The sequence below is a fragment of the Nuphar pumila genome, chromosome 3, assembly GCF_984573655.1.
Source record: "Nuphar pumila chromosome 3, dmNupPumi1.hap1.1, whole genome shotgun sequence".
Lineage (NCBI taxonomy): Eukaryota > Viridiplantae > Streptophyta > Magnoliopsida > Nymphaeales > Nymphaeaceae > Nuphar > Nuphar pumila.
In genome coordinates, this window is record NC_143251.1 from 136,936,148 (window position 1) to 136,951,191 (window position 15,044).

General features: G+C 37.1%; 1 protein-coding gene across 2 annotated transcripts in view; it reads right to left on the minus strand.

Annotated features, from left to right (window-relative positions):
* LOC149843998 (putative LRR receptor-like serine/threonine-protein kinase At1g06840) overlaps positions 1-15,044 on the minus strand; it is a 224,660-nt gene that overhangs the window by 29,943 nt on the left and 179,673 nt on the right. For both annotated transcript variants that reach the window (XM_090000227.1, XM_090000226.1), the window contains exon 17: positions 8,134-8,185. In XM_090000227.1, coding sequence (XP_089856353.1) covers positions 8,134-8,185 — 52 coding nt within the window. The remainder of the gene's footprint in view (positions 1-8,133; positions 8,186-15,044) is intronic.

Consider the following 15,044-nt stretch of genomic DNA (forward strand, 5'->3'; position numbering starts at 1 on the left):
GGGGTGTCGCAGGGGCCTCGGTCCCCTGCCGACACTTCGGCGAATTCCCAGAGGGAAAAGGAAACGACAGGGCCCCCCGATGGGCATAGGGGAGGCCGCGACAGGGGCTGTGAGCCGCCTGTCGGCCTCCCGGCGAGGTGACAGAGAGGGGGGTGAGGAAGAGAAGAGGAAGGAGAAAAGTGAGGAGGAGTGACGTACCTGGGAGGCGGTGGCCGGCGTCGGTGGCGAGCGCAGCGACGACGGCGGTGGCGAGCGCAGAGAAGGAGGAGAGGAAGGTCGACACGAGGAGGAGGAAGCTCGAGAGGGGAGGCGTGCCTCCCCTCGCCCTCCTGTAATGCTCTTAAAGAGCATGGGGGACGATAAATGGGGAAACCCCGATGGGTTTCCCTTATCGGGTCACAGGCGCGGTGGAGGGTGCAGCGCACAGGGGAAAGGGTTTTAACAAAACCCTTTCTCCTGTGTCTGGTTATTAAAACCCTAAAGAAAAGGGTCCCGGGTCCAATCATTTTTTTTTTGAAACGTGGGTTTTACAGGCGGAGCCCCCTGCCTGCTAAAAAAAAAAAGAAGGCAAAGGGGGGCGGAGCCCCTTGCTTGACAGAGAAAAGGAAGGCAAGGGGGCAGAGCCCCTTGCCTGACGGAAAAAGGGAGGAGAAAGAAAAATGGGTGGGTGGGGGGGGGGGGGGGGAGGGGCCGATGGCCCCCTGCCGAAAGGTAAACAGAGGGAGGGAGAGTCGCAGGGGCCTTTGGCCCCTGCCTGCTGCTATCGAGAGGGAGACACAGAGAGGGAGAAAGGGTTACCTGGGCTGCCGGAGAGAGTGGGAGGTCGCCGGGAAGGGGGGGGATCGCTGGAGAGAGTGGTGCCGTGAAGAGGGGCTCGTCGGAGAGAGTGGTGCCGTGAAGGGGGGGGGTTGGCTGGCGTCGGCAAAGAGAGAGAGACGAGCGATAGAGTCGGGGAGAGAGAGAGAGCAGAGACAGAGGGGAGAGAGACGAGAGATGAGATAGAGTCGGGGGGTCGGGGGGAGGCTCGTAAGCCTTCCCCTCTCCCCTCTCGCCTTTTAATAGGGAGGGGGCACACACAGGGCCCGCCCCCTGTGTCGCCGGAGATCCCCCTCCCTCTGCGGGCTGCCAGCCCCTCTGAAAAAGGTTTTCGAGGGGCTGGGCATGCGTTGGATCCGGGTTGGGTCCGAGATTTTTTTTTTTATTTAAAACTGGGTTTTACAGATACCATGTCACGAACTGAAGTATATGCCTTGATGTTGTAATGAAATATGCGGAAAAGCAAAGAGTGCACTAAGCACTTACAACATCTACTAATGAACAAACAAAGAGGGGCTAATACCCAACCCACAAGAGACAACACAACATAAAAATATAAATGCCTCTTATTGAAAGAGAGAGAGCTCTCAAGAGTAAGTAATACAAGAGGGGAGCACCCCTATTTATACACAAGAGAAGGAGAGGGAGAGGGCCAAGAGGCCTTAAAAGGAGAGCCACCTAGGGGGCTCCCCATGTAGTCATTGGGAGCTCCCAACGGTCACTAATGTGACCGTTGGAGGCCCCATCGACTACATGGTGGGGCCCCTTTTGAGTGAGCAAAAAACAAAAAATAAAAAATACATTTTACAAAAAAATAAAGAGAAAAATAAACTAAGAAAAACAAGTACCCCTATCAGGTACTTGTGAAATGACAGAAATACCCCTATCGGGTATTATATATATATATATATATATATAAATATATATATATATATATATATATATATATTAATTACATATATTTTAACACCCTCCCTCAAGCTTTACGGGGATATAACCGAAAGCTTGTTAAGGAGAAACAAAAACCGAGGAGCCGCAAGAGCCTTAGTGAAGAAGTCCGCCAACTGGTACTCTGATGTGACGTAAGGAAGTGCTATAGTTCCTCTTAGGTATTCGTCCCGAACGTAATGGCAGTCCATCTCAATATGTTTAGTACGCTCATGGAAGGTGTGATTGCTTGCAATATAGATTGCGCTTTTGTTGTCACAACACATCTTCGAAAGAGTAGAGATGACAATGCCCATATCACTGAGGAGATTTCTTAGCCACACAAGTTCCATGGTTGTAGTGGCCATAGCACGATATTCTGCTTCCGTCGAGGACAATGATACTTTGTGTTGCTTCTTGCATCTCCACGAAATCATAGAGTCACCTAAGAAAACACAAAAACCGGTAGTTGAGACACGGTCATTGGGATTTCCTCCCCAATCTGCATCAGTATAAGCAATTAAATCAAGTGACGAGGCAGAAGAAAGAAAAACTCCCTTAGTTATGGTATTTTTGATATATCTGACAATCCTTAAGACTGCACTCATGTGCACGGTTGTAGGTGCATGTTGAAACTGACTGACAGAGTGGACAACATGAGCAATGTCTGGCCGTGTGATGGATAGGTAGGTTAGAGACCCAACAAGTTGCCGGTAGGGAGTAGGATCCTCGAGAGGTGTTCCATCTTCCAACCTTAATTTTGCATTGATGACTTCTGGGGTTTCTGTCTTCTTGTCATCGGAGATACCCGATTTGGAACAGATGTCAGCAGCAAGTTTCATCTGAGAGAGAATGTACCCTCGAGTAGAGTACGCCACTTCAATTCCTAAAAAATATATTAAGAAACCAAGGTCAGACATATCAAAATTTTCTTTCAAAACCTTTTTAATATCATTAATGCCTTGCTCATCACTTCCTGTGATGATCATATCATCAACATAAAGTAGTAAAATAACTACAGAAGACCCTGCACTTTTCACAAACAAAGCAGTGTCAGTATAACATGAACGAAAATGTAAACTTGTCATTACATTACTAAATCTATCATGCCAAGCCTTTGGAGCTTGTTTTAAACCATATAATGCCTTTCTAAGTTTAAGAATTTTATTTTTACCAATACATACTCCTGGTGGGGGATCCATGTAAACTTCTTCATTTAATTCGCCATTTAGAAATGCATTCTTAACATCAACTTGATAGATAGGCCATTTCTTTACAGACGCAATAGCAATAAGAGTCCTAACACTAGTCATTCTAGCAACAGGTGCGAAGGTTTCTTCATAATCTATACCATATTCCTGAGCATATCCTTTAGCTACTAATCGTGCTTTATAACGTTCTAATGAACCATCACTCTTGGTTTTAATTTTGAAGACCCATCTACATCCTATTGATTTCTTTCCAGTGGGTAACGAAGTTATTTCCCAAGTTTTTGCTTTTTCAAGGGAACTAAGCTCTAAGTTCATGGCTTCAACCCATTGGGGAATATTTTTGGCCTCATTATAGTGTGAAGGTTCATGAAATGAATGTAATGCAATTAGACATGCTCTATATCTAGGAGTTAGGGACTCATAGGAAACAAACCTATTTGGAGGATTGGAGATCCGACTGGATCTCCTTAAAGATGTTTCTTCAATGTCGGATCCTTGAGAGTATTTTTCTAAGGCACTTATCTGAGTTTGTTGACCACGCCTAACATATGTTTGGATTGGTCTATTATTCTCGTCTACAGCATTATCAAGAGGAATTTCCTCTAGGTCATTCAAAGACTCATTAGAGATTTCCTCTTCTTGAGGAGTCTCATCTTCTTGAGATAGAAGATCAAATAAAAAAGTATATTCACTTTCGTCAATATCTTTAGTTTTCACAAAACCATTTTCATTTTCCAAAAATGTTACATCTTTGGATACATAGAGTTTGTTATTTTTCAAGTCAAAACATCTAAAACCCTTTTGATTTTCTCCATAACCCAAGAAAACGCATTCAATAGCTTTAGGAGATATTTTGTCCCGTTTATGAGTAAGGACAAAACATTTCCATCCAAAAACTCTTAATCTATTGAAGTCAGGTGTTCTTTCAAATAGTTTTTCGTATGGAGATGTATTTTGTAGGGATGAAGATATCATTCTATTTATTAAATAAGTTGAGGTTAAGGCCGCTTCGGCCCAAAAATTCTTTGGAATTTCTTTGGAAATAAGGAGTGTCCTAGTGGTTTCCATGATATGTCTATGCTTTCTTTCGGCCAAGCCGTTTTGTTGAGGAGTCCTAGGACACGATCTTTGATGACAAATCCCATTTACTTCTAAATAGTTTTGAAATTCATTTGATAAATATTCTCCACCCGAATCGGATCTAAGAGTAGAGATATTACTTGAAAATTGATTTTTAACTATCATATGAAATTTTTTAAAAAACTCAAAGACTTCGGATTTTAATTTGAGAAAGTAGATCCATACATACCTAGTATAGTCATCGATGAAAGTGACATAATAGGAGTAACCTCCTTTAGACATGACGGGGGAAGGACCCCAAACGTCCGAATGGACTAACTCAAAAGGTCTTTTGGATACAAAAGTCCGGTTTGGAAAAGGAGTAGATTTCATTTTGCCAAAAATACAATTCTTGCAAACAAAATGTTTCTCATTACAAAATTTCTTTCCAAATGGAAAGGAGTACATTTTTGAGAAACTTGGATGTCCAAGTCTTTGATGCCAAATATCAATATTTTTATCTTGGACATGGTTACAAAAAGAGTTAATGGGGAGTTTCAAGTTGCTCATGTAATAGAGATCTCCCCTTCTATGGCCTTGCCCAATCAGCTTCCCGGACCGGAGATCCTGTATAGAGCAATCCTTAGTTGAGAAGGAGATTTTAATCCATGATCGCATATTTGAGCAACAGAGAGGAGATTTAAATTAAGTTGAGGTACAACTCTCACGTTTGGCACAAAGAAGTCTTTTGAAAAGTTTAAGGTTCCAAGACTTTTAACTTGTAAAGATGTACCATCGGCAGTTGAAACATAGGAGTTTTTAAAGTTATTACATAAATCGGAAAGCTCATTTTCAAGGGGGGTCATATGAAAGGAAGCTCCAGAGTCAAGGATCCAAGACGACATACCTGGAGGAGAGGAGGAAGCTACGGCGGCACCCGAAGTTGATGGAATCTTGAGTAGAGTTTGTAGTGCTTCCGATAGTTGAGCAAGAGAAAAAGAGTCCGTTCCTTTGATTGCTTCCTCTTTCTTTTGAGTAGCTTCTTCAACGGAAGCAACTTTATTTTTTGGTGCTTCATTCAACTTAGGGCAATTAGGTCTTATATGACCCGGTTCTTGACAATGATGGCAAATGGCTTTTCTATAGTTGCCATTATAGTTATTTTGTCTTCCAAAATGTGGAGGTTTGTAGGTTTTCATATGGTTGCCGGGTTTGGATACGGCCAAGACATCATTTCCTCCTTTAATCATGCCAAGACGGGTTTCTTCTTGGCATATTTCGGCTATGGCATCTTCCAAGGGAAGAGGCTTTGATCTATGTAGGAGGGAGGATCTAACTTGTTCATATTCGGGCCTAAGCCCATGTAAAAATTGGAAAAAGTGTTCTTTTTCCATTTGTTCTCTCCTTAATTCCACATCTATACTAGAAACCCATTTTGGTTCTAGTAAGGATAGCTCATCCCATAGAGGGCCAAGAGTGCTAAAGTAATCCCTAACACTCATTTCTCCTTGCTTGATAGTCCGGATTTTTTCTTGAAGAAAGAATTGACGAGCAAGGTCTTTTTGTGTAAACATACCTTTCATGAAGAACCATGCTTCATTTGCCATCCTAAATTTGGCAATGTTGGCGCAAATCTTGAGCTCTACATTATTCATGAACCAAGCAAGAATCTTGGCATGCTTACTCTCCCAATCTTCTATTTTAGATTGGTGATCTTCAATGGCCTTTATGCGGGCATCTCCTTCAAGAGCTTTTTCTTGATCGCCTTCCATCTTGGTTAGTTGGAGTTGTGGTTCCGGAATGGTGCCCATAACGTATCCCCAAAGTTTTTTCCCTTTGAGATTGTTTTCCATGGCGGCGGCCCACATCATGTAGTTGGAACCATTGAGCTTGAAGGAGAGATCAATCTTTTGTTCTCCTTCCATAACAACCACTTACAAGAGAATATCAAGGAGAGAGAAAACAACAAATATAGCTACACCACTAGCTATATTAAAAAGAAGAGCATACACAAGGCTCTGATACCATGTAATGAAATATGCGGAAAAGCAAAGAGTGCACTAAGCACTTACAACATCTACTAATGAACAAACAAAGAGGGGCTAATACCCAACCCACAAGAGACAACACAACATAAAAATATAAATGCCTCTTATTGAAAGAGAGAGAGCTCTCAAGAGTAAGTAATACAAGAGGGGAGCACCCCTATTTATACACAAGAGAAGGAGAGGGAGAGGGCCAAGAGGCCTTAAAAGGAGAGCCACCTAGGGGGCTCCCCATGTAGTCGTTGGGAGCCCCCAACGGTCACTAATGTGACCGTTGGAGGCCCCATCGACTACATGGTGGGGCCCCTTTTGAGTGAGCAAAAAACAAAAAATAAAAAATACATTTTACAAAAAAATAAAGAGAAAAATAAACTAAGAAAAACAAGTACCCCTATCGGGTACTTGTGAAATGACAGAAATACCCCTATCGGGTATTATATATATATAAATATATATATATATATATTAATTACATATATTTTAACAGATGTGCCACTTATGGGCAAGAGAACACTTAGAGAATATGACCTGGGTCAACGCATGAAAACACGAGAATGAGCCACTAAGGGCTGAGACCACACATTTTATAATAGTGGATATTATTGGGGAATAATCCCTTTGAGAATACATAACAAGAGAGAGGGGTGCCACCCCTTTATATACAAAGGAGAGGCACTAGAGAGCCGTTGGGATCTACCCAACAGCTAGAAATCTAGCCGTTGGTAGAGTCCCAACGACTCTATCCTAATTCTCAAAAAGCCCACATGGATGAGAATATTTACATTTTACAAAAAGAAAGAATAAAATAATAAAGAAAGATAAAATACATTAGTTCCGTAAAAGGACTAAAATACCTCCAACTAACATATGTACAAAAAATATATGTAAACGTATATGTTTACGTTAACAGCCTCCACAGTAAGACAAATAATTTTGCTGCTAGAGATTTCCTCTTCAAAAAGCTGTCACATGGATACTGCTGAAGATACAGGGATATGGCCATTTTTGTGAAGTCTTCAATGTAACTAGTATACAAGGGGATACAGAACAGCAGTCAAAATGGAGTACCCATGTGACAGCCAAAAAGCTTTCTCCTTCCTTTTCTCCATAACTAGAATTATTAATCAGTCCTCCCTCCATAATCAAATTGTCAATTGGCAAGGTCCACAACAGAGTGGACTTAGTGGAGTAATGAACTCAGTCAGAATTATTTTAACTCTTTGAATTCACCAAAAGTTTACACGACTAACAATACAAACTTTGCTAAGGAAAACAAAACTTGGTTATAATCTACATTTTATGAAACTATCCAACAACCTAACATAGATTGCACAGAACAAATAATGCTCAGTATCAACTAAACATAATGCAAAAGCAGTCTATGCATTAACCAAAAAGATTGAACCCAGGTGAAACCCAGAAAAGAAAAGAAAAAACTTCAGTGAAGAAATACTTCAATAAACTTTTTTATCTTGTCTGAAGTGCACCAGACCAAATACGAGCAAGACAAACAAGAAGACAAGCAGACCTATGTCACATGGACACAACAAAAGGAGACGGGACACAACATTTTTGTGTAATTTTCATTGAAAATAGTACCAAGGGCCATGATACCAGGGTAAGCTGGAGCATCTCTGTGACATAGCAGCAGACCAAATATAAAAGGTTCAGATATTGCTGCCGGTGGTAACCCAAAAACCGAAAAAAGAACAACACATACCTGTACAGAATGGCTTCTAACAATTCCAGTGATTGCCTTAAAATCCTCTTTAGAGGCACCTTAATGAGTGAACATGGTAACAGATAAGATGGGCTACATATAGCCAGGTTTGAGAAACATATCTTCAAATATAAACAAGAAAAAGAATTAAAGGGAAAATACAGACCTTACAACATTACAGGAACTATAAACTAAATTAAATAATGAGCCTATCGAGAAAAATAAACAAACAAAGAAGACAAACTAGCCTCAACGAATGCAATATATATACATTTAACAGTTATGATCATCTAAAGGTGTCTCATTGACAACAAACAGAAGGATGGGGACAAAGATGTAAAGTTAACAGCATTACCTGACAAGTGATCACGCAGTGTGCCATTTGGCATGAACTCATACACCAACATCTGCACGGTGGAAATAAAGGAACATAAAAGTGAACACTAATATCACCAAGATGACCATCTCCAATAACAGTCGAGTAAATAAAAGAATACAAGGGAGGGGAAAAAGATCGCTATATTGCTTGTCAATTGAAATGCTCCATAATCAAATCGGGGGATTGCAGATTTTGAAAAAAAGGTTCTCAATTGAGAATTTTCTTTTTAACAATAAATTGATTATTTATGTTTCCTAGGGAATAATCAGTGACATCAATAAACAAGAGTTATTCCCCTGTTTCTTCAGAGTGAATGGTAAGCTAGATGAACTCAAGAAATGATAAATTAGGTTATTGTAACAGAGTGAACAACCACATTTGTTTGTTCCTCCCTTAGTGCCATGTTGAACTAATACTGATTGACTTATGATAATCTGGTTTATTTTAGTCAGTCTTTCACATACAACATTTCTAAGATCACCAGTATCCATTACATGACTTTTACAAAACATCCAGGTTTATTAAAGTGCCGACCTTAATTTATAAGAAAGGTGAGACCATTTTTTCCAAATTAGACATCTGTAACTCTTTGAAACTTTTTTAAAAAACAATCTTGAACCAGATAAAGGTGTCACGAAATGGCACAGATCTCAATGCACTCCATAATGAACTCCAAGAATCAAAACATAATGCATTTGGACAAAAACATAAGAACTAAAATGAAACACAATAGAATGTGAGCTCTATTAAGGTCTCCCTCTATCTTGTATGTGTATAAATAAGGGCTTTTATCCCCTTTCATTTCTTAATGCTTCTCTTAAGCATTCATGCTCAATAAGATGAATATTTTTTATATTTTTATGTTCCTTTCTTTAGTTCTTTGATGCCTTGAATGCAGTTAGTGCTTGTGTAGTGCCTTTGTACTCGTGTATTGTCCCTTAGTTGGACTCGTGTATGTGCATGTGCATTTTGGGTTTATGATCTTATAAGCCCTTAGAGGCCCTCGTTTTGTATTTTCGCATATTTCATTACATGGTATCAAAGTAAATAAATATTTCTTGGTATTTTTCCTTTTCTAGGACTTGAGATTTTTTTGTTCGAGTTTGTGCTTCATGAAGGATTTATGATCGTTGTATAGCTTGGATTCAAGGGAAATCTTGACCCAATATGTATCTTATAGCTTTAGTGTTACTTGGGTTATCTATCTCATGCATTACGCATGAGAAAACACTTATTTTTCTTATCTTTGAAAAATTATTTATTATTTTTGTTAAAAATTAAAATCTTTAACTGTTTTTTAATTATTATTGAGTTTATTTTTATTAAATGTTTTATAAGGTTTATAATATTTGTTTGATCTTGTGAAATTTTATATGTGCATGATTTTATGAGATCTAGTTTGAATCTTAGTTTTTCAAACTTGCTTTATTTAATATGTATGTATATGATCTAGTATTTTTGAGCATGTATTGTTGGCATTTAGATGATTTATTTGAACACTTCATGGTTATAAATGTCTAATCATGTTCGTATTTATTATTCAATTTTATTTTGTTTCTTTTTGAAAAATTATCATATATTTTAAAATAATTTGAAATGGTACTATGTGTTATTCACAAGTATGATCTTATGAGATTTTGCTTAACTTGTGTTTGAATTTTTTTTCTTTCTTTACTCGATGTATTCTTATGTGAAATCTAAAATAGATTATGAAGTATTAAAAATTATATGTGGTTAGGATCTTAGTGATCATGGATACCTTGCTATTTTTGAATTTTGAATAAATAATTTTTATATTGATATATGATCATTGTGCACTTGTGATTGTCTTACATGATGAATGAGATTATCTATTCGTGCGAAAGGTATTGAGCATGATTTCTTATGGGAACCATTCACTTTTATAAATGCCTTTTAAATCTGTACTATTTTAAAAATAGTTATGTTATTGGGTGTTTTTCTTGTTAGCCCTTTTAGGGTCCTTGTGATTGTTTTATTTTCTTAGTCTCATGGCTTTTTAATGAACATTATCTTACATGTTTTGCATAAGATTTAAATATTATGTTTTCTTGCATATTTAATTTTAATAAAATATTAATTAGAGAATTATGAAAACCTTCTTTGTATTTTCCCTTTGTGGGTGTTATAAGTGTTTCCCTCGTAGTTCACTTTAGCAATTGTCCATTATTGATGGACATACGTGTTTGTAATTGAAGACTCTCGTTGGTGGACATTTTATCTTGTCATATAATTACATATTTTTACTAAAACGTATTTGCATCACAATACCTCACATGAGTTTTAAGTGTTATGTTTCTATTGCATACTTATGATATTCAATAAAATATTATTTTTTATATTGTGAGACTTCTTGTATAGCCCTTTGTGGGTTTTGTGAGAATGTTCCTTAGAGAATATTTTTTTTATCCACTAAATATTGGTGGACATTTTGGTTCATGATTGAAGGCTCTATAATTGCATTACTTGAGGACTTCCTTAACTTGATTTTTTTTTCTTTTCAGTTCTTGTTCCTTGGAATGTGTCTTTCAAGGTTTTTATTATTTGGCTTTGTAAGTTCATTACTCATCTTTCGATACATCCATCGTTATTTGTTTGGCCTTATCGAGGTGAGTATGCACTTCTATGTTGTAGGTGTAATATCACGTATTTTCATACTTAGTCATTTTCAGGATTTTCGAAAATTTAGCCAAGTATAGAAGAAAAATCGTTTGAACCTCGATATTAGACCAATGCTTTTGAGTCCGAGCTTGGCCCAGGTCTCATCAACTAGGTCTAAACGATCCACTTAAAACGTAAGAAAAAGTTTAATTTTCAACTTTTAAATTCAAGCGAAATTCAGGTTATTTTCGAACAAACTTCAGAAGCAAAATTCGAGTTATATATTATTAGATGCGTCTCGAAATTATGAGCGTAACGATGTTTTATTTTCTTTGATTCGGGCTACGGTTGGCCCGAAAATTACATTTTTTAAAAAATTGAGCAGTTTATCAGTTCGGATCCGGATTTGGATCGGACTGGATCTGATATATTTGATACAAATTAATATGAATTTGGACTCTATCCAATACGCATATTAATCTAGATTTGATCCAGCTCAAGACCCATTTAGATTTTTGAGATGGATTTGGACCTTGGATCCAGATCCAAATCCATGACCAACGATTTTTCCAACTCTAAATTCATCAAAAACCTTTAAATTGGGTTTATTAATGTTAAGAAACCTCCCAAGTTAATTTGATAATTTTTGGAAGCTTCTAGAAACTAATTTATTATTTAATATTAAATAAATAATTAATTAATATAATTCCAAAATTTTAATTTGACAATAGTTTAGGACTCTAAGTAGAGCCCTTAAACCCATATAAAATCACTTTAGAAGTGTTCTAGTTCAATAATATGATTTTTGAAAGCTTCTAGGTATTTATTTATTAATAACTAATATTTAATTAATTAATTAATTCCGAGATTTATTTTTAGAGAGTTTAGAACTCTTTATAGAGCCCTTGTTCATGCCTTAGAAGCTTTAAGAAAAACTTTTAAAAACACTCAAATTTGAAAAGTCAACACATGAAGAGTTTCAAAAAATTCAGGAAAGTGGGTGAAAGACTGGGGCTGCACTCTCTTCTCCGGCCCACCTAGAGCCCTATAAATAGATCAAAAAGGAAAGAGAAAGAAAAAGGGAAAAGAGACGAAGAAAGAGAAAAAGAAAGAAAGAGGGAAAAATAGAGGAAAAAAGAAGAAGAGAGCCTTCTTCTTCGATTATCCATTGTTTTCCACCATTGATCTTGTTATTTTTTCGATCTACGGTAAAGGTACGGGTCTTTCTTTTGAATCAAATGAGAAAAAGAGCATGGATTTGTATTTCATGCAATATTTTAGTGAAAATCCATGAGAAAATAGTAAATATGAATATTTACTCTAATATGGTGTTATGTTTCTCTTTTGGGGGTTTATTTTGGGGCAAATACATATGTCAATGCTTGTGTTCGAATATGTTTTTCGTTATGTGTGATGAATCCCTAAATTGAGACAGATTTGTTATGTTTGTATCATGTGCAAATCTGGTCCAGATTTAGTGCATGAGAAATCTTGGATACTTAATGCAAAAATCGGCATATGCATGTAGGTTTGAGAGAAAATCTGTTCATACATGGATAAGCATGTTTACCTGGCCATAAATCTGTGCAAACGTGAATGTATTTACCTATCCATGCACTTTTAAAATATGAATTCATAAATTCTTGTATTTCTAATCTCAGAGTCTTATAATCATTCTTACTTATGCGAAAAAGGGGCTGCATATACTTGGATGTGAATTTAGATACATATGTCTATGTGAAATTTACATGTTTGACATGCATGCAGTCTTGGACGTGGACTCTTTTAATATGCACATACATGCTGGATTTTAAATATGCACATACATGCATACGTGTGTGATAAACTTGCACACAAGCATACTAGAAAGCATATATATATATATATATATATATATATATATATATATATATATATATATATATATATATATATATATATATATGATAGTTTTGCTGGGCTTACGGGCAGGGTCAGCAGTCCCAGCAAAATCGGCTGGCAGGTACAGGCCTGGCCGACCTTGCGAGGCCCTGTTCATAATGTTCCTTTAAAAAAAAATGAGTTTATGTGTTATGGAAACAGAAAAAAATAATTTCTGGTTGAGTTTTTTTTTTAGCCAACTCAGTTGGCTGGACTGAACTGAGTTAGTACAGTTCCCAGCCAACTGGGTTTGGCTGGGCTGGTTCCTGTTCAACAGGACGCAGACCCAACTAGGTCGGCTGGGCCATGTTCATAAAAAAGAAAAGTTTTTGGGCTGACTGGCAGGTACTTAAAAAAAACAAAAGCTTTAATTTTTGCTAAGATGGTAAGCTTGAAGTATGCCCCATGGTGAGTTGTTTGTGTTGTCATTATGTGATATTTGAATATGAGAATAAGTATATGCGTGTATACTTATACATAACTTGTTTGTAAGTACATATCTAAATGGTAAGGGTGCAAATGCATGTTTATTGGATTTATGAAACCATGTATAGCTGAATGTAAACATGCTTATACCTGCATGCTTTTTTTTTATGAATTTGTATGCGCCTACATAGCTGAATCTTATGCAAGCATATCGGGTTGGTCAGTTTCCTATGAAAAAAAAAGAGAGGAAACTTCAGTTTGGTGCTAAAGTTTTTCTAAATTTGTTATGATATTAGATTTGATTCTATGCATGTTACGAATGAAAATGTCTACATGCTTGACTTGGTATATTATGCTTGATCAAGATACTGTTGCATAGTTGCTTTCACGTGCATATGCATACACGAAAGTTGATATGTTTTTGCATGTAAATAGTTGAATGGATGTTGTTGTTTACATGCTTGTGAGGAAACTGTCTACCTGTACATCTTGCTGTCATGTGCAAAGGTTCCAAATTTTTGGTTGTTTTACTTATATACAATTGCATGTTCATTTGCATTTGAACATGAAAGGACTCATGGAAGAGACATGTATCTTGCATGGATATGTAAGCACATGCATATGAAAGTGTTAACTATCCACATCCCTATTTAATATATGTGTGAATGTGCATCCCGAAAGCATCATGTATTTTTGCCAGTAAGCTGATAAGGCCCAGCCAAATTTGGGCAGCAAAAAAAAAAGAAAACTTGGGCTATATGCATGCAAGAGAATGTAATACTCTTGTGCTTAAATTTGCTACATTATGCTGACTCAAAGTGGTATTGCATAGTTGTATTTTCATGTGCATGTATATAATGAAATTGATATGCTCTTACATGTTCATAATGACGTGAGTGTTTGCATGTATTAATTAGATTACATTTGGTTTTATGCATGTAAGAAGGATGACATTGCACACATGTCTAGGTTTTGTATGACATGCATGTTCATGGTATTAGTGCCCAGTTGTTTCTTATGCATGTAAAGACCTGAAATTATCATGTCTTGCATGTAGTCAGTAGCACGAGTGTTCACATGTGTTGGTTTTAAATGATTCATGAATGAAAGCATACATTTGGCATGAATCTGTGAGCTCATGCATATGAATATTATTATTTCATGCATATCTTTAAATTGACATTCATGATTGTGCATCGAAAGGTATGTGATATGAAAATGATGCATTGACATGTTCCTTAAGATTTTTGCATATGAATGCATAGATGATCAAGATGAATCATCATAGGCTGTGTAAGCCTTGAGCCGGTGTGCTCCTTTACTTATTTATGCATTGCAAAAGTCATATTTGATATTGTGATTTTAATTGCATTGTTCTATTGCCACCACGGACGGTAGACCGTGAAGAGTTGCGCATACTGATTTGCGAGCTTATGTTTGCATGTTAATTTGCAAATTTATGGAATTGATATTAACAACAAGATAAGAAAAAGAACAGTGTAATTAATGTTCCCTTGATGTTCCTTGTACGAAAAGGTAATCTTGGGCTTAGCGGTTTGGGGACTGTGAGGATACTAAAACTCCGTGTGTGTTGTTGTTGTTAAAACATATGTAATAATACCATAATACCCGATAGGGGTATTTTGGTCATTTCACAAAGTACCCCATAGGGGTACTTATTTTGTTTCTCTTATTTCACTATTTTTTATTTTTATTTTTATTTTAAAATTTGTATTTTTTGGATACCGAAAAGGGGCCCCACAATGGAGTCGTTGGGGGCTCCCAACGACTCTATTGGGAGCCCCTTTGGTTTCCTTTTCTTATAAATAGGGGGAACCCCCCAGGTATGTTGTATTGCTCTTGAGAGCTCCTCTTCAATAATAGTGATATTATTTTTCATGTGTGTAGCCTTTTTATAAGGC